The 24,076-nt window shown below is 36.7% G+C and overlaps 2 protein-coding genes across 3 annotated transcripts; one reads left to right on the top strand and one right to left on the bottom strand.

Moving 5' to 3' along the window:
• Positions 1 to 3,344: 3,344 nt before the first annotated feature.
• LOC145136713 (Pentatricopeptide repeat (PPR) superfamily protein) lies at positions 3,345 to 6,804 on the top strand. Of its 2 annotated transcripts, XR_013720686.1 has the most exons (3): positions 3,345 to 5,513; positions 5,813 to 5,931; positions 6,127 to 6,804. XR_013720686.1 is itself a non-coding variant. In XM_079070823.1 (2 exons), exons 1-2 carry the CDS (start codon positions 3,433 to 3,435, stop codon positions 5,823 to 5,825), a joined length of 2,094 nt encoding a protein of 697 aa, XP_078926949.1. In that variant the 5' UTR covers positions 3,345 to 3,432; the 3' UTR covers positions 5,826 to 6,804. The 2 variants fall into 2 exon arrangements, 1 of the variants encoding a protein (XP_078926949.1); XM_079070823.1 differs by having other exon boundaries at positions 5,813 to 6,804.
• Positions 6,805 to 21,205: 14,401 nt separating this feature from the next.
• LOC145137350 (protein OCTOPUS-like) lies at positions 21,206 to 23,443 on the bottom strand. Its single transcript, XM_079071492.1, has one exon. The coding sequence runs from the start codon at positions 23,268 to 23,270 to the stop codon at positions 21,315 to 21,317; it is 1,956 nt and encodes a 651-aa protein (XP_078927618.1). The 5' UTR covers positions 23,271 to 23,443; the 3' UTR covers positions 21,206 to 21,314.
• Between the last annotated feature and the right edge of the window lie 633 nt (positions 23,444 to 24,076).

The following is a 24,076-nucleotide window of genomic DNA, read 5'->3' as shown; positions in this document are numbered from 1 at the left end:
TGAATCCGTACGGAGCGAACAATTTGGAGTTCGTGGCTTATTTAGCGAATTAGGTTACTATGCACAGGACCCCAGAAGAAGACGATGTAGGAGAAGAAAACATTAGTCGTTCCTTTTCCTTGTAGCCCTAATTCGAGTTAAGGAAGAGAAATACACATAAATGTCATGTCATCCACTATTCTCCTATGTCATTAATTTTAGGCCAACTCAACAATTTTTTTAATCCAAGTCATCAATTAATCCACAAGAACTAGTTAGAGTATCCACAATGCAAGTAGTATAAGAGTTTAATAGGGTGATGACGAGGATTGAATAAGAGTTGAATGAAGTGTGAGTGATGACATGGTGTAGAGTTGAATGATCATTGAATGGTTCAATAGAAGAAATAAAGTGGTGATTAGGATTGAATAGGTGTTTAATGGGTTGTGGGTGGTGTTGTATAAATGTTTAATGGATGATCTGGCAATCCATTGAACTCTATAGAGTTCAATGGATTGTGGATGCCCTTACAACTACGTGAGATTTGAATAAATGTATATTTCATTGATTTTTTTTATACAAAGACTTTAGTTAGATGATATTTTTTTAACATGAAAAACTTCAATAGTCTTTTTTTAATGTTTTCGAACTTTCTTACTCTTATAAAGTCATTTTTTATATAAAATCTCATATATCTTTTCAAAAAAGCAATCCTCGAACCAATTTGGATACACTAACAATATTAACCCTATAAAATAACAAGACAAAATTTCACAATTGGTCCCTGTGGTTTACAGAATATCACACTTTGAGGACGTCCTAGCAAAAAGTCACGCCACTGGTCCTTATGGTTTTAGTTCATTGCGCGATTGGTACTTGACCCTAACCCCGTCACTTTTGTACCGTTAGTGCAGGGGTATTTTTGTCTTTTCATTTATCAAAACTAGCACCACAAAATCCTGCCATGCACTGAATAAACAAACATGTAAGAATTCAGGAATTCTAATTTCTCCATTAAATTTTGAAAAATTAATGAAGCTACTTTGTTTTTCCTGAATTCAGATGTTGTTGATTTGTGGATTCATATTCATGGTTTGTCTTTGAACATAACTTGGCATACAAAGCAAAGTTACTGGTAAATTTAAGACTTCACGACCACAAACATCATAGTTTTTGTTCCAAACCATTTAACTGCACATTCTTCATGAACAAATCTAAGCGCACCTTTGCAACTGCATTCCATCTTCGACTGATTACCTTTAGGACTGTTCATTATTTGGATAAAACCGAATTGTCCAATTGGACAAATTGGATTGGACTATTTGGTTCGGATATTCGGATTTTTGGATTGGTTTTCAACAAAACCGAATTACTATTTTGGATTCCGGATTGGTTTGGTTTATCAAATATGAACCGAATAATCCAAAAAACCGAATAACAGTTTATTATTTATTTATTTTTAATATAACTATGAGTATTTATTAATTTTATAATTTATTTTTTCAAATAAGTTCAAAAAGCTTCATGTAATAAAAAACATTAATATGCATTTTCTCTTAAAAGTTCTTTATCTATTAAATATTAAACTATAATATACATTCTTAGTAGTTTATAAATTTTAAATCACAACTAAATATTTTTTTTGCTTCTTCTATAAAAATTGAATAATATTATAATTATATGTTATTTTAAAATGTTTTAGTTTTTGAAAACCAAATTATAAAAACCGATCCAACCGAATTGTAATTGGATCGGATCGGATCGGATTTGAATTTAGTTTGGATTATTCGGATCCATATTTTGAAAACCGAAATCAATTTGGATTTACTTAATTGGATCGGATCGAACCGATCCATCCAAACGAACACCCCTAATTACCTTCATCGCATGAATCAAAGCAGATTTTGCAAATCGCTTCTTCCTCATCAATCTCTTCATCGTTCTCCGCTTCAATAGAACCTATTTATTATTCATTTGAAACAAAATTGTTTCAACAAAATTGGAATATGAAAATCAAATCGCAAGTGTATATAATAAAAAAGTACCAGTAGCACTCTCGACTTGATCATTATCCTTACGTGCTGCAAAAGAAATTGATCTTACGATAACAATGTTTCGCCCAGGTACAGAAAGCGACCTTGAAACCGAAGCTTGAATCTCCCCAATCTGCACACAATTTTATCGATGTATGACTGTAAACCCTAAAGCCCAAAGTTACAAACTAGCCCAATAAACCTAAGGGGCTTCATTTCAATTTTGAATCTATATTTGTTAGGAATATGATCGATCTTATCTGTGATTTCTGTTGTTCGCTATATGTTCTTGCGGAAACGGGAGTGGTGGCTGAAGGGGAAGGGTTTGATGATGCTTGTTTAACTGGAAGAGATGTACATCGTTTCCAGTGTAAATTGGAGATGGTGTTGGAGACAAGAGGGCTTTCAGGTGGTGGTGCGTTTGTGTCGGAAGGAAGAAGAGAGATACTTTCACCATTATGAGGAACGTGATCCCCACTGAACCCGTCCCACACGTTTCTTCCCGTCCCACCCGTTTCCTCCCCAAAGATCTGACGACACCCTAAAACTCGGAACTTAAGAATCGCAGGAGAAGAAAGATATTACAAACGATGCTTCTTCGAAACCTACAAATCAGAACCTGCAAATCGAACATAACTTTGTTACCCTTCTTCATCTCCCCCTCTCTCTCTCTTGTAGATCAATCAATACTTTCATCTCCTTTAACAACTTCAAGAACCCTAACCCTAGTCCTATCACACAAGTCGTTGTAGTTGGGTGATGAAATCATCATTAGCAACAACACATACCCCTGTTTCTGATCATAAATCAACGACATCAGAAGTTGAAACGGGGGTTGAATTAGCTGATGTTCCAAAAGTCAAGACGGAGATGTCAGGTCTGGTAAAGTATTGGATCCTAATTCTGCTAAATTCACGGCGATTCAGTTACAACTCTTGCTGTTTCTCTCGAGTATAAATAAAGATTTAGAGATTAGGGTAAGAAATCGATGAATCTAGCTTGGTGGTGATGATGGTGGTGTATGTGTCGGTGGATATATTGGTGGTTCATGTATAGTTTTAAGAGATAACTTTGGTGATGAAGGATTACAGTGACTGCTAAATGAAAAGACAAAAATACCCCTGCACTAACGATACAAAAGTGAAGGGGTTAGGGTCAAGGACCAATCGCGCAATGAATTGAAACCATAAGGACCAGTGGCGTGACTTTTTGCTAGGAAGTCCTCAAAATACGATATTCTGTAAACCATAGGAACCAATTGTGAAATTTTGTCAAATAACAATGATATGTAAACAAAATAGGCTCTTAACCTAAAACCCCCGCTAACAACGAGTAAATGGCAACTGCAGCTTTGTATCTCCGTGAACCCTAATGTACCATGGCACGAAAATGAAGCACAAAGCTTTATTCGCTGCCTCTCATGGCCGAATTGCCCAAAACCCTTTTCAGCAAACATCTCCTGAAACTTCTCAAATCCGAAAAAGACCCAATCTCAGCTCTCTCCCTCTTCGATTCAGCCATCCGTCACCCAGATTACACCCCAACCCCTTCCGTCTTTCACCACATTTTCCGCCGTATTTCACAATCTCCGAAACTCCTACCTCAACTGGCGCGAATTGTAAATTTGATTCAAGCCAAGAAATGCATCTGCTCCGAAGATATCCCATTGATTGTTATCAAAGCGTATTCCAGTAACTCCATGGTTGATCAAGCATTAGACCTTTTCCAAAGAATGACTGAAATTTTTGGGTGCGAACCCGGTATAAGATCTTACAACACTCTTCTCAATGCGTTGGCTGAATCTAATCAATTCAATCGTGCGGATTTGTTTTTTAGGAACTTTAGACGGATGGGTGTTTTCCCCAACTTGGAAACTTATAACATTCTGATCAAACTTTTCTGTAAGAAAAAGCAATTTGATAAAGCAAAGGAATTGTTGAATTGGATGTCTGAAAGAGGGATGGTTCCGGATGTCTTCAGTTATGGTACTTTGATAAATGGGCTAGCCAAGAGTGGGGAGATGACCAGTGCCTTGAAGGTGTTCGACGAAATGTTTGAGAGAGAAGTAACTACAGATGTGATGTGTTACAATATTTTAATTGATGGGCTTTTCAAGAAAGGCGATTTTTTGAAAGCAAACGAGGTGTGGGAGAAGTTGGTTAACTCCTCATCAGTCTATCCAAATGTAGGTACTTATAACGCCATGATTGATGGTTTTTGCAAGTGTGGACAATTTCAAGAAAGTCTGAAAATTTGGAACAGGATGAAGGAAAATAATCGACAAATGGATTTGATCACCTACAGCACAGTCATAAATGTGTTTTGTGAATCAGACAATATTGAAGGTGGCATGACAGTTTTTAAAGAAATGATTGACAAAAATGTGTCCCCTGATGTTGCAATATACAATGCTTTGCTCAATGGGTATTGTCATGCAGGAAAGATTAAAGAATGCTTTAATCTATGGGATCTCATGGAGAAAGATAATTGCAGGAATATCATCAGTTTCAATATCTTCATCAAAGGATTATTTGAAAACAGAAAAGTAAATGAGGCTCTTTCTCTATGGAAACAACTATTACATGAGAACCCTTCTCTTATAAACTCCACCACTTATGGCATTTTGATCCATGGATTATGCCAAAACGGGTATATAGACAAGGCTTTCACTATTCTAAAAGAAGCACAAGGTAAAAGTAAAAGTAAAAGTAAAAGCAACAATCTTGATGTTTATGCATTTTCTTCATTGATCAATGGGTTTTGTAATGTTGGGAGGTTGAATGATGCAGTTTGTGTGTTAGATCTCATGGTTACACATGGCTATAATCCAAACACCAATGTTTGTAACACACTACTCAAAGGCTTTATTCAAGCTCATAAAATTAAAGATGCTATCAACTTCTTTGATAAAATGGCCACAAGGGGTTGTCCACCTACTATTGTCACTTACAATACTTTAATTGATGGATTATGCAAATCACAAAGGTTTGATGAAGCCTATAGACTTGTGAAGGAAATCTTGGAAAAGGGATTAAAGCCTGATATGATCACTAATAGCTTGTTAATGCGTGGATTATGTCAAGACATGAAGGTGGAATTAGCTCTTAAGTTATTTCACCAAGTTCTTGATAATGGTTTCAAACCCGATGTAATCATGTACAATATTATAATTCATGGGCTTTGTTCTACACGAAATGTTGGATATGCATTGGAGTTGTATCTAAAGATGGATGAACACAAATGTGTTCCCAATCTTGTTACACTCAACACTTTAATGGAGGGTTTCTACAAAGTTAGGGATTGTATAAATGCATATGTTATATGGGGAAGGATTTTGAAGATTGGATTTCAACCTGATATTATCTCATATAATATTGTTCTTAAAGGGTTATGTTCTTGTCATAAGATGAATGATGCTATTCATTGTTTGAATGATGCTGTGGCTATGGAGATTGTTCCAAGTTTCATTACCTGGAATATACTTGTGAAGGCAGTTTTGAAGTAAGTTTTATTTCATCCTTTGTATATTAAGAGGTATATGATTATATGAAACAATTGTTAAGCATCATGATGTTAAATTGTGATTTTGGTGATTCTACATATATCATCAAAACTGTAATGATGCAAAAGTTATATAGCATGATATATCAGTCTGAAGAGTTTAAGATCATACTTTGGGTTATTCACCATGCAAAATATATATATATATATAGAATCAAAACATTTCACTTCACTCTTTCTTATCTTGATTTTTTTCTGTATCTTTACTCTTTGTTTCTGCTAACATTTTCTGTTCATAGGTCAATTGGGTGACAAGACCTATCAAAATTAACCCTAGAATCACACCTTTTCTCCAATCAAACGATTGAGAGATGAAGGAATCGATTAAAGAGATGCTAATCAACCCGATTAATCCAAGGTAAATGTTTCTTCTCGTTTCTGTTCCCACAGTTTGTGATGTCAATTCTTTGATCTTTTCTGCTTCTCCTTTTGCGATTGTTGGGTCAACGGGCTTACTTTGACCCAAATTCTTGAAGAACAATCCTTCGTTTCTTTCATTCTCGAATCGAACTTCAAATTCGTCTAACTTCTTTTGATTCTCCTCTATCTCCAGCTTGCTTGATTCCGCCGATTCTTCAAAAGCTTGCATTTGGCTCTCGATATTCCCCATTATCTGTAATTGATGGAAAAAAAAACAAAGAATACCAGAGTCAAAGTCGGTGAAACTCGGCGTACGTTAGTATATGAAGTGACAAACCCTAAGACTGGCTTCTTCGAGCTCCTTGCGTGCGTTTTCGCCGACTTGATCAAACTCGGCGTTGGCTTCTTCTGCAAATTGCGTAAGATAATCGGATCGTTCATCTAAGAAATCGGTGAGACGGACTTTTTGGGCTTGAAGCATTGCGATTCTCACTAGAAGCTCCTGCTTTTTGGAATCGCCTTCGTCGGAGGTGGTATTGGGATTTTCATCGGAGTTTCTGGATTTGCGTAAGAACAGCCGTGAGTGGTGGTGGTTCTTGATGGGTGGATCTGTTCGGTAGAAGAAATCATGCTTTGTTGATGTAGTGAAGGTGGTTGTTTGTATGGATTGCAATGAAATCATGGTGTTTTTTCCTTCTCTGTTACTGTTACGAAGCATTTTTGGACCTCTTTATCACCACCATACGTACATTATCTTAATTTGGTGTTGTAGTGTCTATTTTCCAGAGCAATTGTTAGTAAATCCAGAACACCAATGATGTGGTTGGTTGTATATTGTTGTGGATTTAACCAATGAAGTTTAAGTTTAATATCTTCTTATAATATGTACGTAATAATTTTTTATTTATAATAAAAATTGATAATTTATTTAATCCATTAGAAGTTTAGAACCATTAAATTTTAATAAATTTTCCTATCATGACAATTATAGCCAACTTTCCAAATATTTTTGGCCAAATGACACTGTTAACAATGATATTTTTGGCCAAATGATGACACTGTTGCAAAACAAACTATTGCTTTTGGCCCGACTTTATCATTGAAGTAATTTATTATTATTATTATTATTATTTTTTTGCGTAATAGGTCACAAAACTCTTAATCTTTGTATCAATTTTGTCATTTTCGTTAAGAAATCAATTAGTCTCGTTAAGTTCGATGGCATGGCAGGCCATGTGGGACGCCATTGCCACGTCATCGTCTTCAACCTCCAACAACCTATATTTTCTCATCTTTCTTGTCTTCAACCTTCAACGTCCACCAACTACCACCACCACCAACCTTCTTGCCCATCTCAAGAACACACAGATAAGGTTCGAGTTCTCTCTTCTCTCTCTAACTTTTGATAATGCAAACTCAAGAACACGCATCTACATTAGGTCCGACTTCTCACTTATCTCTCTATGTGTTTCTGATTTCTAGGTTTATGAACTTCATCTATTTTCTGGGTTTAGAAATCGCGGTTCTCTTTCTTTATTGATATACATATGTTTATCTAGTTTTTGAAATACACATCGTGTGATATCGCTCACATATGCAAATTGATTCTTGAACACATACACACACACAATATTTCTTGAAATTGGTGGTTCATCTTCAATTTGGCAAGTCCAAATGAGTTTCAAGAACATCATGTTTAGATTTGGGTTCAAGCACATTTCATGTTTAGATCGGGTTCAATAATAAATCCTTAAAACAGATTTGGAAACAAGTTTTTGGAAATGAGTTTCAAGAACAAACATTCGTGTGGGAGAGAGAGAGAGAGAGAGAGAGAGAGAGAGAGAGAGATGGGTTTGTTTCACCATCACCATCATGCTAGAACTTCAGTATCTTTCAAGGAAGCCCTAACATTCTAGCGAACTTCTCATAACCATGTCCATGGAAAAGTTGATCCAGTTCGAAAATCTGAGATATGGGTTTGTTTCCAATAGACGAGAAGTCGGAGAACTTGAACAAGAAAAAGGTTCAAGTCCAAAGAAAAATTTGAAATTAAAGATTTAAGAAGCATTGTCTTGTGGGCAAGGGAAGTGCAGAATAAGGAAGAATGGATACTGTATGCAGCAAAAGAAAAAGAAAGTTAAAGTCAAACACACAATTAGAAATGGTGTCATCATTTTTAAGCACGAATCTAGAATGAGAGTCAAAATTGAAAACCAAATCAAATACCAAAGGTGTAGACTAAACCAAAGACCAAATGTGGTGACCAAATTAGGGCTCGTGTTTCATAAATGGATAGTTTCAGAGTCGTTAGGGTTCTATATCTTGATTTAGGTTGTTGTCATGGTCGCTAGATTTAAAGTAGTGGTGGTCACTAGATTTGAAGCACAGTGTCGATGGTTTCAGAGGGAAGTGAGAGATATAGTTTTAAATGAATTCACATAACTTACCATTTTAGATTTAGAAAACACGAAATCAAAAGTGAGGGGTAGACGAAGGATGATGTTGGAATGGAGACGTTGGGAAGAAGACCCAAAAACCATGACTACAGCATATCCGGACCGCCCCGGGTATCCTGTCCTTCAGCACAAAGCAGGATCGCGTCAACCCAACCACAATATGCTGACATATACAACTGATAAACATAAACACATATCCAACAAATACATGTACCATACATGTCTACCAATCTATCATATAACCAACATAACATCATCCTATATACCAGGATACATAACCTAGTGGGTCGGCATTGGTGCCTTCAACCCACAAGTACAGTGAGGAAAACTCACTTGAATCGAAGAACCCAGAAACATTGTTATGTGCTCCCTTTTATGTACTGCTGGCACCCGCGAACCCACTAACACCAAAACCAGGTAGAATCTTAATCAACAGTCCAAAACCCTTAAGTTTGATCCAAAGTCAAACTTGGTCAAAAAGTCAACGATTAATGGTCAAAGAAAGTCAAGGTCCACATTATGTTAAGTACGCCCTGCGTACTCCATCTGTACGCATGCGTACGTGACTTCAGCCTTATATGCGTTGTGTACCACTTAGGTACGCCCAACGTACTCAAGCCAGATCTAATATCCCATTAAGCACTTATTCCCTCAAGATCCTTCCTCCAAAGCTCAGATCTAAACCCAAATGACATCCTAAATCATAAAGTTTCCAACTTTATGACTTTGCATGGCTAAAAAGAGTCCAAAGTCAAACTCTAATCTGCTAAATTCATCAAATTTTTAACAACTCATGCATGGGTGAAATATAACCACTGAGATACGATTTTTATGCTAATAGAACCTCAAAAACAAAAAGAAATGCTAACCCTAAGCTCTGGAGTAGCTTTTACTCACAAGAACCAAACCATGGGACCAAAATGTACAACTCCTTAAGCTAGACAAGGTCTAAAGCAAGAGAATCATAAAGGTTCAAACTTTATACCTCCTGGAGCTTGCAAAGGTGATGAAAGTTCTGGATCTTCAAGCTTCAAGCTTACCAAGGCTTCTTCAATGGATTCCTTCTTCACAAGAACACAAAAAACTACACCAGGACCTTAAACTCTCACAAATGGGGCTAGGGTTTCGAGTTGTAGGCTTAAGAGGATGGAGGTTGATGATAAGGAGGACCTCCAAGAGGTTAGAGTCCTTAAATAGGCCTCAAAACCTCGAAAATAGGGTTTTTGCCCAGCTCAGTTACGCCTAGCGTGACTGATTAAAAATGTGTCCTTAGAAGCTAGTACGTCCAACGTACCTTGAGTACGCCCTGCGTACTACCACACTTCAAAATCCAACTAAATTTCAAACCGCCACAACTTCCTCGTTTCAACTTCGGTTTTGGCGTTTTATATATGCATGGAAAGGTATTGAAGAGCCCCACAATCTTATCTAATTATTTTTTACTTAAAACCTATCGAATTAAAATTCTTAATTCATGAAAGAAGTCTGAAGCATTTTTTTCCCATTTTACCCCTCTAACTCCAAAACACAAACCAAGAGTTTGGATCACCCAACCAATATTATCCACATCCAATGGTGTCTAAACCCTAATCCTTGAAGCCCAAGGCCTTCAATTGATCCATTTATTGTCCATAATCCCGAAATAAGAATTTCTCGAAACAGGATGTTACATAATGACATCCCACATGGCCTGCCATGTCATCGAACTTAACGAGGCTAACTGATTTCTTGATGAAAATGATGAAATTGATACACAGATTAAGAGTTCAACGTCCTATTGTGCAAAAAATACTTCAGTGACGAAGTCAGGCCAAAAACAATAGTTTGTTGTGGTACAATGTCAGTTAACCGATATTTTTTCTCAAATAATTTTTTTTATTGTGACCACTATAATGTGTGCTATGATATTTATAATGACAGACAAAGAAAATCCTGTCAAACATGAATGGTTTTAGCGACAAATTTTTTCAAACAATATTTTCTTATTGTGACACATTTTTTTATAAACTACGCAAATGTTTAAAATATAATTTTCTTTTTTTATACTGCCTTATTAAATATAATGATAACAAAAAAAATTGATTAATGATTTAATGTATTTCTTTATTAATAGTACTTAAATTAAATGTTGATTAGTTACAATCCTCGAATCTAATTGGAATTTACGATCCCGGGATCGGATTGGAATTTACTCCACTGATTAATTAAACTTTATACAACATTTTAAAGAAACAACAATTTTAGTTTTGGGTGTTTATTACCAGAAAAATGTTTTGGTTCTCAATCAAACTTTTGTAGTGATCGAAAAATTAGTCCAATATGAAATGTCAAGTAATACAATGTTTTTTTTAATATGGTTTCGGTTATGAAATAAAATTTGTAAACTATTTTCGAGAGTTATCTTTGGTTATTATGTGTGACGCTGCCTTCAGTCCTAATATAAATATGGCGGCATAGGAATATTGATGTCAAAATTGCCACAATTCTAAAGTATATCCCAACTTGAACCACAATTTGTTGAACGGCAATTTTTTATAACGTTGATAGTTTTCAAAAACTATTTCACCGTTATACAATCAAATATGGTCAGCCTAGTTATTCAATTGTTGATCATTTGTTGAAGGGGATGACAAGATCATCTAGAAGTGACAGAGATGTGAATTACAAACTTTATAAAACTTTAATAGAGAACGTTACTAAGCACCAACGAACTTCAGCCCCGAGTAGTGAATTAGGTAAATATATTCATCAAACTTTTTAGTCTGCTTTACCGTCAAGGAATTTAACAATCTTGATATTTTGTTAGGTGGGTAGAAAAGGGATCGTAACTTCTGACTCTAGCTGTCATGGTTTGTCATTTACTATTAGACTAGACTTTATATTATATTAGAAGGTATCAAAGTGTAACATTGTAAAGTATATATATTTACTCTTGTAATGTATTCATGAATAAGATACAACATCGATTACCAAGTTTATCTTGGTATCAAAGCCCTAAACCTAATCGGCAGCCACAATAGCCGTTCTTCCTCCAGAAGTCGTCACTGCCATCTTCTTCTATTTCTTTGTTCCCTGGTTAATCACAAAACAAGATGACAACTCTTGTTGCTTTTACTCAAGCTGAGAAAACCATTCAAAACTCACACAAGTTCGGTTTCAAACTATCCTCAACCAATTACGGGTACTGGAAAACGATGATTCAGCCCTTTCTTGTAACAAACAATCTATTCGGCTATATCGATGGTACAATTTCTTGTCCCTCATCAACAATCTCAGTGGCTACATCCCCTTCTGATAAAGACAAAGAACCGACAGCTGCTACACAAGTCAACCCTGAATTTACAATCTGGGTTTTGAATGATGCTCACGTAAGGATGGTAGTTTTGTCCACAATTTCTGAAAGTGCTTTTCAACATGCTCAAGGAAACACTTCTCGAGAATTATGGCTTGATCTGGAACGTGCTTTTGCTCCTCATACCTCTTCAAGGGAATACACCTTGAAGACTCAATTGTTGAAGATACAAATGAAACTTGATGAGTCGTCATCCGCCTACCTTACTAGGGCTCAAGAATACTCGGATGCCTTAGCCAACATAGGCGAACCCATGAAAGAAAAAGATTTGGTCATGCTCGTTCTATCTGGGTTGCGTGAAGATTACAATGGTCTCAAGTTAACCATCCTTGCCCGTCAAGTCCCCATTCCCTTCGTTGATCTTCATGCTCCACTGCTAGATCATGATTATATGATCTCAAAAACCTCTACTGAGGTTACTCCAGCACAAGCCTTCACTGTATCAACATCCATTCGGAAACCAGCCACTACAACCATCTCGTCCCAGGCCTCTACAGAGGCAGTTCAAGCCATTCAACAACTTGCTGCTCAGTTAGGTTTTCAGTTGCAACCTCTTAGTTCCCAGTAACCTCAAGCACACTACACGAATAAATCTCAGAACAACTGTGATCGGGCTCACAACAGTCGACCAGGCAACTCCAGCAACAATCGTGGACGTGGGAACTACAATAATCGCATTCAATGAGGAGGTACTCGTAATCAGTTTAGTTGGGCATCTAATCAAAATACTGTTTTTGGTACATGTAACAGGTGTGGTATAGGGCATGTACCATCTGAATGTCCAAACCGTGACCCCAGTACACTCAACACTCAGATCGAGACAGGCACCGTCTGCCAACTATGTTGATTACCACTCACAAGCTTCAAGTATCTGGCTTCCAGATATCGGATCGAGTCATCATGTTATGTCAAATCTCTCTAGTTTTGACAACTCTGAAGCCTACTATGGCGATGATAATCTTCATGTTGGCAATGGTAAAGGTTTACCTATCTTACATATTGGATCTTCAAGCTTCCATTCACCCACCAAAACTTTCAATCTTAAACATGTCCTACATATCCCAGCCATTACACAAAATCTCCTCTCTGTTCAACAATTTTGTCAAGATAATAATGTTTATTTTGAATTTCATTCTACCTTTTTTCTTGTGAAGGACACGTCTACACACAATATCCTCCATATGGGTCCAAGTAAAGGCGGTCTCTATTACTTCAATCTCCCGAGAATGCAATCTAATGTGTCCTTCTCTGCAACGCGTGCTTCTCCAACTACATGGCATCAAAGATTGGGCCACCCGCACCCTCAAGTTTTGAAGTCTATGTTTTCTAAGTTTTGTTTACCTTTGACAAACAATTGTTCTAGTATTTCTTGTGATTCATGTTCTATTGGCTCAAAACTTCATTTATTACCATCTAATATTTAAAGCAATCATATTTTGGATCTAGTTTTTTGTGATGTTTGGGGTCCTACGCCTGTTACATCCTTTGGTGGACACCATTATTTTCTATTGTGTGTAGATCATTTTACTAGATTCATGTGGATATTTCCTTTAAAGCAAAAATTTGATGTTTTCTCTACCTTTAAACAATTTCTTCTCACTGTTGAACGCCAATTTGACACTAAACTTAAATATGTTCAAACCGATTGGGAGGGGGGGTGAATTCTAAAACTTTTCCTCCTTCTTTTCCACTCTTTGCATCATACATCGCCTCTCTTGTCCACACACAAGTGAACAGAATGGATACGTTGAACGTCGCCATCGACGCGTTGTCGAAACCTGCCTCACATTATTAGCCAAATCTAATGTTCCACAACGTTTTTGGCATTTTGCCTTTGACACCGCCACTTATCTTATTAACCGGATGCCCTCACGGACAAATTCCAATACTTCACCTTTTGACTTGTCTTTCGCCATCAACCTGATTATTCGTTCCTACGAGTGTTTGAGTGTCAATGCTTTCCTCACCTACGTCCTTACAACAAACATAAAATGGACCTCCGCTCTACACCATGTGTGTTTCTCGGTTATAGTACCTCCCATCATGGTTATCGCTGCATAGATCCACAAATCGACCGCATCTATATTGCACGCCATGTCCGCTTTAATAAACAATTATTTCCATTTTCCTTGTCTCCAACTCCTTTTGATCCTTCTCCATTTAATGAACCATATTACTCATCTTATCCAACTCCTCCACCTGTTCCAAATTTACCCAACCACCAAAATGACACACCACCTCAAACTGAACCACCACAAACATCTCCAACCATGCAATCATCTACTTCATCTCAACCAGCTCCTCTCTCTAGCCAAACATACTCCCGTCGCACAAACATACACACCACCACTTCTTCCGCTTATGACCGTTATATGCATGCTCACCATCCTTATACTCACGAGTCTTCCATACCGCCACCTTCCAACGCACCACCTCGCACTTGTCCCCCTAACTTAAGACAAAATCCCAAACCGAATCCCAGATTTGATGCCAACTCCTTTCACACTGATACCACTCCTCCTGATACCGAACCACATCCTTTACTATTGCTAACAAACATCCTCAATGGCGTCAATCCATGGCTGACGAGTACTCGGCCCTCTTAAAAAACGACATATGGTCTTTAGTACCTCGTGTTCCTAATACAAATGTAGTTGATTGCAAGTGGGTCTACAAGTTAAAACATGATCAAACTGGGGCTATTAAACGCTACAAATCCAGGTTAGTAGCAAAAGGGTTTCGTCAACAACCAGGGGTCGACTTTCATGAGACTTTTAGCCTTGTTGTCAAGTCTACAACTATCCGCCTTGTTCTCTCATTAGCTGTTGCACAAAATTGGCATCTACGACAACTTGACGTTCAAAATGCCTTCCTTCATGGCGACTTACGGGAGACCGTGTACTTACAGCAACCACAAGGCTTTGTTGATCCACAAAAACCGAATCATGTCTGTCTTTTATATAAGTCATTATATGGCTTAAAACAGGCTCCCGAGCATGGTTTCAACGCCTCTCAAGCTCCTTACACGGTCTCGGCTTCAAGGGTTCTAAAACTGACCCATTTCTCTTTATTTACTCTAAAGTTGGTACACTCCTTTATATGCTAGTCTACGTTGATGATATTCTTTTGACAGGTAATAACCCTAAAGCGATTAATCATGTGGTCCATAGTCTTAGTCGTTCTTTTGCAATTAAAGATATGGGCAGTCTTTCCTATTTTCTTGGGATAGAAATTACTCCAAGAGGCGAGGACATCATCCTTTCACATCACAAATATATTTTGGACCTTCTTGCACGTGCAAATTTATCTAACGCCAATCCTATGCCTACACCAATTGCAACCAATGCTAATCTGGCCCTCGGTGATAGCCCTCTGCTTGATGATCCAGTCAAGTATCGACAAATAGTTGGTGCTCTTCAGCATGTCACTTTATCTCGGCCTGACATTACTTATGCTGTCAACAAAGTCTGTCAATTCATGCATTCCCCCACGGGTCCACTGTTAAGCGAATTTTGCGTTATTTGAAAGGAAAATCGACATATGGTCTCTTAATACAACGCAATTATGGGACTACTCTTCACGCTTACACTGACTCGACTTTCAATAATCTCAGTGCTTTCTCTGATGCTGACTGGGTTGGTTGCCCGGATAACCGTCGATCCACGGGAGGATATGCCATATACATCGGTTCGAACCTTATATCTTGGTCTGCACGAAAGCAAAAGACTGTCTCTCGGTCCTCAACAGAGTCTGAATACAAAGCCTTGGTCGATACGGTTGCCAAACTCACGTGGTTACAGACTCTTCTACATGTGCTTCGGGTACCCATGAAGAAAGTCCCAACATTATGGTGTGATAATCTAGGAGCATCATATCTTTCAGCAAATCTAGTGTTCCATGCACGAACAAAACATGTTGAAGTAGATTTCCATTTCGTTCGTGAGAAAGTTTCTCAAGAGTTGTTGTCGGTTCAGTTTATCTCCACAGATGATCAGATTGCGGATGTCTTTACAAAACCTTTATCTGTTCAACAGTTTTTAGATTTGAGAAACAAGCTACAACTCGCTTCCCGGCCTTAGCTTGCAGGGGGATATTGGACTAGACTTTATATTATATTAGAAGGTATCAAAGTGTAACATTGTAAAGTATATATATTTACTCTTGTAATGCATTCATGAATAAGATACAACATCGATTACTAAGTTTATCTTTTACTAACTGTCCAAGCTCCTACAGTTGCTTCTGGATCCGTTTTTTCTAAGTGTCAGTAATATCAAAACGAAGGTGTTGAGTCGCCGCCAAATCAATGCAAGTATGCTTTTGTTTGAAGAATTACATGGACAATGTTGAAAGTATAAAAAATTATGTTTCGTTTGAAAGGTCATTGTCACCATCCGTCAAGAAGTATATCCATATATAACATGTTAAATAAGGAATAACACCTCCAACAACCGAATTAGATGAAAGTGACTTTGAAGGGTTATCAGATTCTGATTAGAAAAACTTCGTTTTCAAGAAGACGACCAAGTTCGAGACTATATTTATTCGTATTGTTCAATTTCTAGACTTACGATAATGTACTTCTAAGGTTGTTCTTTTTATTGTGTATTTTAAAATCAAATAAAATTTAAGTAATTGTTTGGTTGGAGTTATATTTGATATTAGAAAAAAAAAGGGGGGGGGGGGGAGGGGGGGGGGTAATAGGTTAAATCGAAACCTGTTATAACCAAAAAAAAAAATGGATAATCCAAAACTAAACTGGTCATATCGGATATCGAACCGAAGCCCAGTGGCCCATGTTAGGTTTTGTCTCAAGGTCCCAGGTAGGCATGCACAAAAAAACCGGTTCAAGATCCGAACCGGTCAAAGAACCGGTAAACCGGTTTACGCTGAAGCGGTCCACAGTGAACCGAACCGGTTTGAGAACCGAACCACCGGTTTACACCCATTCGAGATTTTAGTCGTTGAAACCGGTTTATATCGTGTGAACCGGTTTGGAACCGGTATGGAACCGAACCGAACCGGTTTAGAACCGGTGTAACCGGTTTAGATAGGTTCGACTAATTTTTTGAGTGAATCGGTTTGAACCGAACCGGTTTGAGGCTGAACCGGTTTTGCTTGGCTAGGGAGTGAACCGAACCGGTTTAAAGAACCGGTTCGGTTTGAAAAATGAACCAGTTTGTGCATGCCTAATCCCAGGATCCAACCCTCCAACATAGGAGTTACTAAGCCACTTGTTGGCTGCGACTCTCTGAGCATAAGCACTTAAGCAGTGGTAATAGTATATACATTTTCTACGTTTACTATAAAGTATAAAGTTAAAAACAACATTTTACTTTTCTAGAATATGATTTCTCTTCAAAAATATACACACCAAATATATCAAGTATTGTTTACACTTTAAAGCTTATGATGGGTTTTTTTGTACATATTGAACAATGTATTGATTCGTTTAAATGTTGTCTTCTCATTGAAGATATTGTACACGACATTCTTCCCAAATAACAACTTGATCACGCCGAGATACTGTCAATCCAAAAAGATTCAATTCTCAAGCTTTATCGATTCGAGGTTATTTTCAAACAGGGGTTCATATAGTATCTTCCAAAACCCAAAATCATGGCCATCAAACTTTTTCATCTTAACATTCTCGTCTTCCTCCATAAACATTATATCAATTGTTAGACATTCAAACAATAATCACACATATAAAAGATACATTAAAACTAAACAATACAAAAGATTTATGTGGTTCACACGAGTAAAATAATCTTGCTACCTCCCTAGGCAAACTAGAGATATTTATTATTGATCTTGAGGGTGAATTTTAGATATAAATAGAGATACATAAAACTATATTTAAATAATGCACGACACTAACACATTATCACCCTGGTTGGGTCTTTATATTATTGAGCTTCACTATTTTCCATGTGAGATACCTTTGACTATCAACACTCAACATATTTGTCTCTTGATTATGTCGATATGTCCTTTTATACTATTTGTACATTTAAATCTTAAAAGATTAAAAGGGATGGAAGCTTTGGGACCTTATCACATTTTCCATTATAAAGATAGAATTCTTTGGCGTCGATATAATCATGGTAGATCCCTAAATAGAAATTAGGGTTCTTGTACTTCATGGTTGTTGGGGATAATGAGAATTGGTTGAAGGTTGCATAATCCTGATGTTTGTGGTAGTATAGGAAGTGTAGAAGTTCTACAAAGAGATATGGGAGTCGTTGGAAGTTGGAACAAGGTTCATTGGGGTCTTGGGGAGACCATGGATTCGAGAAATCCCCAAACATAGTTTATATAATATTGCTTTTCTAATTGAATTTTATGGTGTTATAATTTATTTTAATTTTGTTTTTACTAATAATATAACAACAATAGATAAATAAAAATTTGCTCTTAAATTAATACATTTAACCAAAGAATCTTTGGCCTAGCGGTAAGGAGTAACTCTCTCAAATGAGAGGTCATGGATTCAAGTCTTTTTAGGAGACATAGTTGGTATTTAGGATTAGATTAGAAGTAGGATAGTTTGTCGATTAAAAAATAAATCATACATTTAACCATTATATTAATTGGAAAATGTCACTGTAGCCCATTAAACTTATTGTCTTTTACTCCATTTGGTCACTAACGTTTTTTTTTTCTCGCAATAGGTCATTAAACTTACAATTTACCTGCCTATTAAGTCATTTTCGTTAGTTTTTAACAGATTCTTGTTAAATCAGTTTTTCAAAATTACATTACATATCCCTATGTATTCAAATTCTTTCGTATTTGGTCCTAATCCAACCTCACACATACAATGAATCTCTCCTACAACTCCAATCTCAAACCCCACATTCGGCGTTATTGTTCACTATTCATTCTATTATTATTATATTTTTATATTTTTTTAAAAAAAATTGATAGCTTTTGAATAGATAACGTTCTTAGAACCATTGTACTTTTTATTAAGGATGAGCAACGGAACCGGGTATCCGCTTTCGGAACCGGAACCGTCTCGGAACCGCTGGTTCCGGAACCAAAACCACCTTAAGCAATTCCAATTCTGGTTCTTATTTTTTCGGAATCGCTACCCACTGGATACCCTGAAACCGGTTATATATATATATATATATATATATATATATATATATATATATATATATATATATATATATATGATTGGAAAATATTTTAACACACCTTTATTAAAATCAATATCATAGTTGTCATATTTTTGGTTTTATAATAACTATTCGCAATAGATACCATATAATGTTGGTATTTATTAAAAACACAATGGAAAATAATAAGATACAAAATCAAGGCTCTTGGACTATGTTTTTTAGATAAACATAGATGTGAATCACATGCCTTTTTGTTATTGGAGTTTTATATTGATAGTGTATTAAAATATTTTAAGCCGACTGTTATTTTTTTTTTTTGCTCTCTACCCTCGAGTACATAAGCTTAAACCACCTAATATGATATGAATGATATCTTATATTTGATAATTTGTCGACCTATTATTTTATCTAGTTATTTTTTCAATAAAAAGTTTTTTTAGAAAAATTAGAAAACGGGTACTCGGAACCGGAACCGGAACCGGTGCCGGTGGTTCCGGTTTCGGTTCCAATACTTCAGGAACCGGCGGTTCCAGTTCTGATTCCGTCGAATTTAGTCAGGTACCCGCCTATGCTCATCCTTACTTTTTATGGCCAAATTACGCTTGCTTTTCTTAATAATACTGTAAGGATATGTGTTATTATGATATGAAAAATGGAGTGGAGAAAAATGTAGACATCCACATTGATGTTGATGATGGTTCCTTCGTCACCACCAATTTTTGAATAATCTAAATTTAGTCAGGTACCCGCCTAGTTTCCTTCCTACTTTTTATCTCTATGAATTTTCTCTTAGAATCGAGTTAGCGAAACCGATCACTACATTTAATTAGAGACCTTTAAATGTCAATTTCTTCAGTTATATGTTCTGATTTCTTTATTTTTTTTACAATGTCAATTTCTTAAGTTAGCGAAATCTTGCACATATATGTATCTCCAAAAAGCATTAAATATATTGACAACCACAAGATTGAGATATATATCGAAAAATCCAAAAATATTAGTGAATAAAGAAAATAGGTAAAACTCACACCCCCAAAACTACCTAACAAATTTTTATTAAATAACACGAAATGCCGTCGAAGATGGAAGGGTCATCAGAGAAGATGGATGTTACCATAATTGAAATGGAGAAGCGTGTATGCGGTTGGATTAGGACCAAATACGAAATAATTTGAAAACATAGGGACCATCAAAGTAATTTTGAAAAACTGATTTAATATGGATATGTTAAAAACCAACGAAAATACCTTAATAGGCATGTAAATTGTAAGTTTAATAACCAAACCTATAATTTTGAATTTAAATATACCATTTTTGAAAAACAAAAGGGTTAAAAATAGTGTTCTTAAAAAAAACAATTGCATTCTTCAATCATAAGACAAAAATGGAGTACCAATTACAAAGGCAAAGCTTGACAGGGCATAGGGTTTTGAGCCTCTCTTTCTTTAACTTTACCTTTTTCTTTTTCTTTTTCTTTTGTTGGGTTTCATTCCCACTTTTTGACTTTAATCTGATCAGGATCACTAGTATTTTTTGATCATTGAGCTTTTTAGTTTTTACACACCTACATTTCAAAAAACAATAACAAAATGCTTCTTCTTTATCGAAATTTTATTATCCGATTTTCACTAGAATGAACTTACAGAGTTTAACTCTAAAGTTTCATGTATTCATACCAAGCAGATGTGTAAGTTTGTACAATTCAAATCTAAAATTAATTTCATTATAAATAAACTGTTTAAATGTCAAATAATCTTCATTAGACCACATTAACGGTGGTATAGTAAAATAGTAAATAATTGCAGTCAAGTGAGATGGAGCATGAGTGATGTCTTTGTTCACATATAAAACGGATTTAGAATTTGCATTCAAATTTTGTTTTCGGATGTAGGTTTCAAAATATAATAAAAAAGTACTACTTTAAATAATATTTAAATGATTGTTTGTTCATTTATATGTGGAATACTTTACAATCTTCATTTTGCATTGGTGTCCTACATTCCTTATTTATTGAACTCATAGTTATATTTGAAATCCATACATTGAATATAAACTTAAATTTGACATGTGTCTTACATACATATATTCAAATAAAATACACAATTAAGCTATTTATTATTATAACAAAAATATTCAATACAAATTTTGTAATCTTTGAACAATTAGACGTTTATACAAGTAGCGTTGGTTGAAATGTAAATATGTAATCTTACAATAACTTATAAATTTTGAAATCAGCTAGATATAGATAATAGAATCATTGGTTGTAGGTCATATTTATTATCAGAGTCTGGTGAATGTTATTCATTGAAAGCATGATATATAGAGAACCAATTAACCAACCAATTTTAAGATACATTAACATAAACCATGTGTTATTATTACACAATGAAATACAACAAAAGACAAGTTTTTTTTTTTTTTTTTTTAATTTTTTTGGGTTTCAGTAGAGCCCAAGCATACTCCTCGCAATCGAATGCGATCCACTACTCGGTCTACTCTTCCCGGTCGCAATTCCGATTCCGCCCCTTCGACTTCCGCTCAACGGTGCCAAATAGAATCGTAAAAGCCCATTCTCAATATGATTTGGTGAATACCTCGCACTCCGATTCCGTTCCAGACCTCCATTCCCATTCCCATTCCCATTCCCGATTCCAATTCCAAACCCTTGTTCATTTCCAATCATGTTAAAGTTTGATTTCCTCATTGAAGAGCTTCTCCAGCTCACACTGCTATGGCTTCTGAAATCTGTCCTGTTAATTCCGCCATTATTGACTTCGTTAATATTATTATTACTATTGACTTCTCTCCTTGGATCTTGCCATGATTCTGAGTAAGATCTTCCTACCCCACTAACAGTACTGCACCTATCTTCATCGTCGTCCTTATTCCGCCGGTGGATGAACCCCCATAACTTCCACCGCCACCTCCGTGGTTTCTTTGTCTCTTTCTTCTCTTCACCAATTGGAATCCGTAGTTCAAATGTTTCAGAAAAGTCGTCGCGTAATGAATTTGAGTTTGAAACTCTTGGAGGTTCGAACTTTGGGATAGTTGCAGGGTTGTAATCGATGGTGGTAGGTGAGACTTTGGCGTTTGAAACCACCGGAGTTACTTTTGGTTCATCCAGCTCTGCAACGACGGCGGCGGCCATTTTGCGAATGGAGTTTGACCGGTCGAGGCTCTTTCTTCTTTTGGAGGAAGAATCTAAGTAATATTCTCGGGTTTGGATTGACCCGCCAGGGATGTTATCGTCCGCCATTGGAGGGTGTTCGACGGGGATTTGTGTATCACAACGTGGCACGTGGACAACGGGAACGTCTTCCACCATGGGAGGCAGTCGTGGGAAGGTTCTACCGATTAAGTATCCGTCCCATGAAGCCCTAGGTTCGTCGAAAGAGTACCTCGGGTCGTCAAACGAGATTCGACCCGCATCCAGCGAAAACCTCGGGTCTGTGTCGCACGATCTCCGGCCGAATCCGTAATCGGCGATTTCTGACTGAGTTTCACGGTATTGACGCGAAATCGGTTTCTTCGTTGGTAATGCAGACGATAGATTGACGCCATTAACTCCGGCGGCACTCTTCTTCTGCTTTCTCCTCCATTTATGCCATTTTTTGCTCAAAACCGACGCCGCTGACCACAAATTTGACAGTGAATGCTTTTTTGATTGTGAATCGAGATCTATGTGATCCTTCATTGGCTTCAAGACATCTACCGCAACCTCCTCTTTTTCTTCGATTACATCGACAATGTTATTTACTAAATCATTCATGCTTCTCACCTCTAGTTCTTCGGTAACCCTAATTTCGTCGCCATTGACCTCGTCCTCATCTTCATTGTGGACTTGATCTTCTTCATGCTCTTCTTCTTCGTCTTCTCTGTTGGTTTCGAGAACGATTCCATTGTTGCCTAGATTTTGTTGTGAATACGAGAGTCTGGGCTTGTTGTCGTCATGGATGGAGAAGAGTGACGACAGAGTATTCCGTCCCCTCACGTCGCAGGATTTCCGTTGAGGCTCATAAACACAAGCCGAAATTCCTAGTCCGTCGTTTTTCGAGGCGGAGAAAGACTTCGTGCGTCGGAGCTCCGGGAAAAACGAATTTCTCGATATCTGCGCTCCCGCTGCCGTCGTCTTGTTTTTGTTTGCTTCCGAGGAAGACGGGCCTCTAAAAATGGACTTAATTGCTGCAGCAGCGGTGGATGAGGAGGTGGAGTTACGGCGGGAAGAGGAAGAAGCTGCGGCGGCGTTTGCCGATTGGTCTAGAGTAGTGAGACGCTCGCAGAGACATGATGGACAGAAACCAGTGAAGTTCTCGTCAGGATGACGGTCGCAGCTGAAGGATGAGCGTGGTGGCTGCAGCGGTAGTGCCTGTAGTGGTTGGTCGGTTGTAGGATTCATGACAGGCGGCGGCGGTGGTGGTGATGGCGTGCTGCAGTGCACACTCTGCTCATGTTAGCAACAGTGAAAGAGTTGTAGTGTTTAATGTGAGAATGAAAGCGTTTGCGTTTTCGAGAATTTTTCCCAACGGACAGTGAACTGTGAAGGGATTGAGAGAGACAATTGAATTAATTTATCTTTATTTTGATTTTTTTATCGAATAAATAACACTCGCTTTTTCCATTGGATACTTTGCTTCATCACGAACCTCTTGTTTTTAATTAAGTAATTACTTAATTAACTCTTATTAGGTTTATGCATTTCATTAACGAATAATAAAATCTAAAAATATTACTTGCATGTGATAATTTATACTACATTTTTATAATACGTGAGTGGGACCATAAAATTTTCGATTTATCTTTGACCAATTACCGATAATTATGTGTTGAGTAATTAGTAATTACATGAATCGTGTTCGTCCAAGTGTCAAAATAAATGTTTATTTCTTATTTTTAAAAATTAATTTCAACCCTCACTCCTTTGTTTAAAACATGTATGTTACTTTAAATTTGCACCTTGGATCCTTTACCAGAAACCAGAAATAAAATAACTATATTATCTTCACTGTTTTACTAGGTTATAACTTATGGAAACCACGGTCGGTAAGATTAAAAATTTTATATAGACAAAAAAAGTTAACTATTAAAAATTTTATCATGGAAAAAAATATCATAAATGACTATTAGATAAAACTAAAAGTTGTTTTATTAGTCTTTTAAAGCATTACTGTCCTAAAAGTTAAATCGTATTTTAGAAATTAAGAT

The sequence above is a fragment of the Lactuca virosa genome, chromosome 9, assembly GCF_052849685.1.
Source record: "Lactuca virosa cultivar CGN04683 chromosome 9, Lactuca_virosa_CGN04683_v6, whole genome shotgun sequence".
NCBI lineage: Eukaryota > Viridiplantae > Streptophyta > Magnoliopsida > Asterales > Asteraceae > Lactuca > Lactuca virosa.
This window is presented reverse-complemented; position numbering and strand designations above follow the sequence as displayed.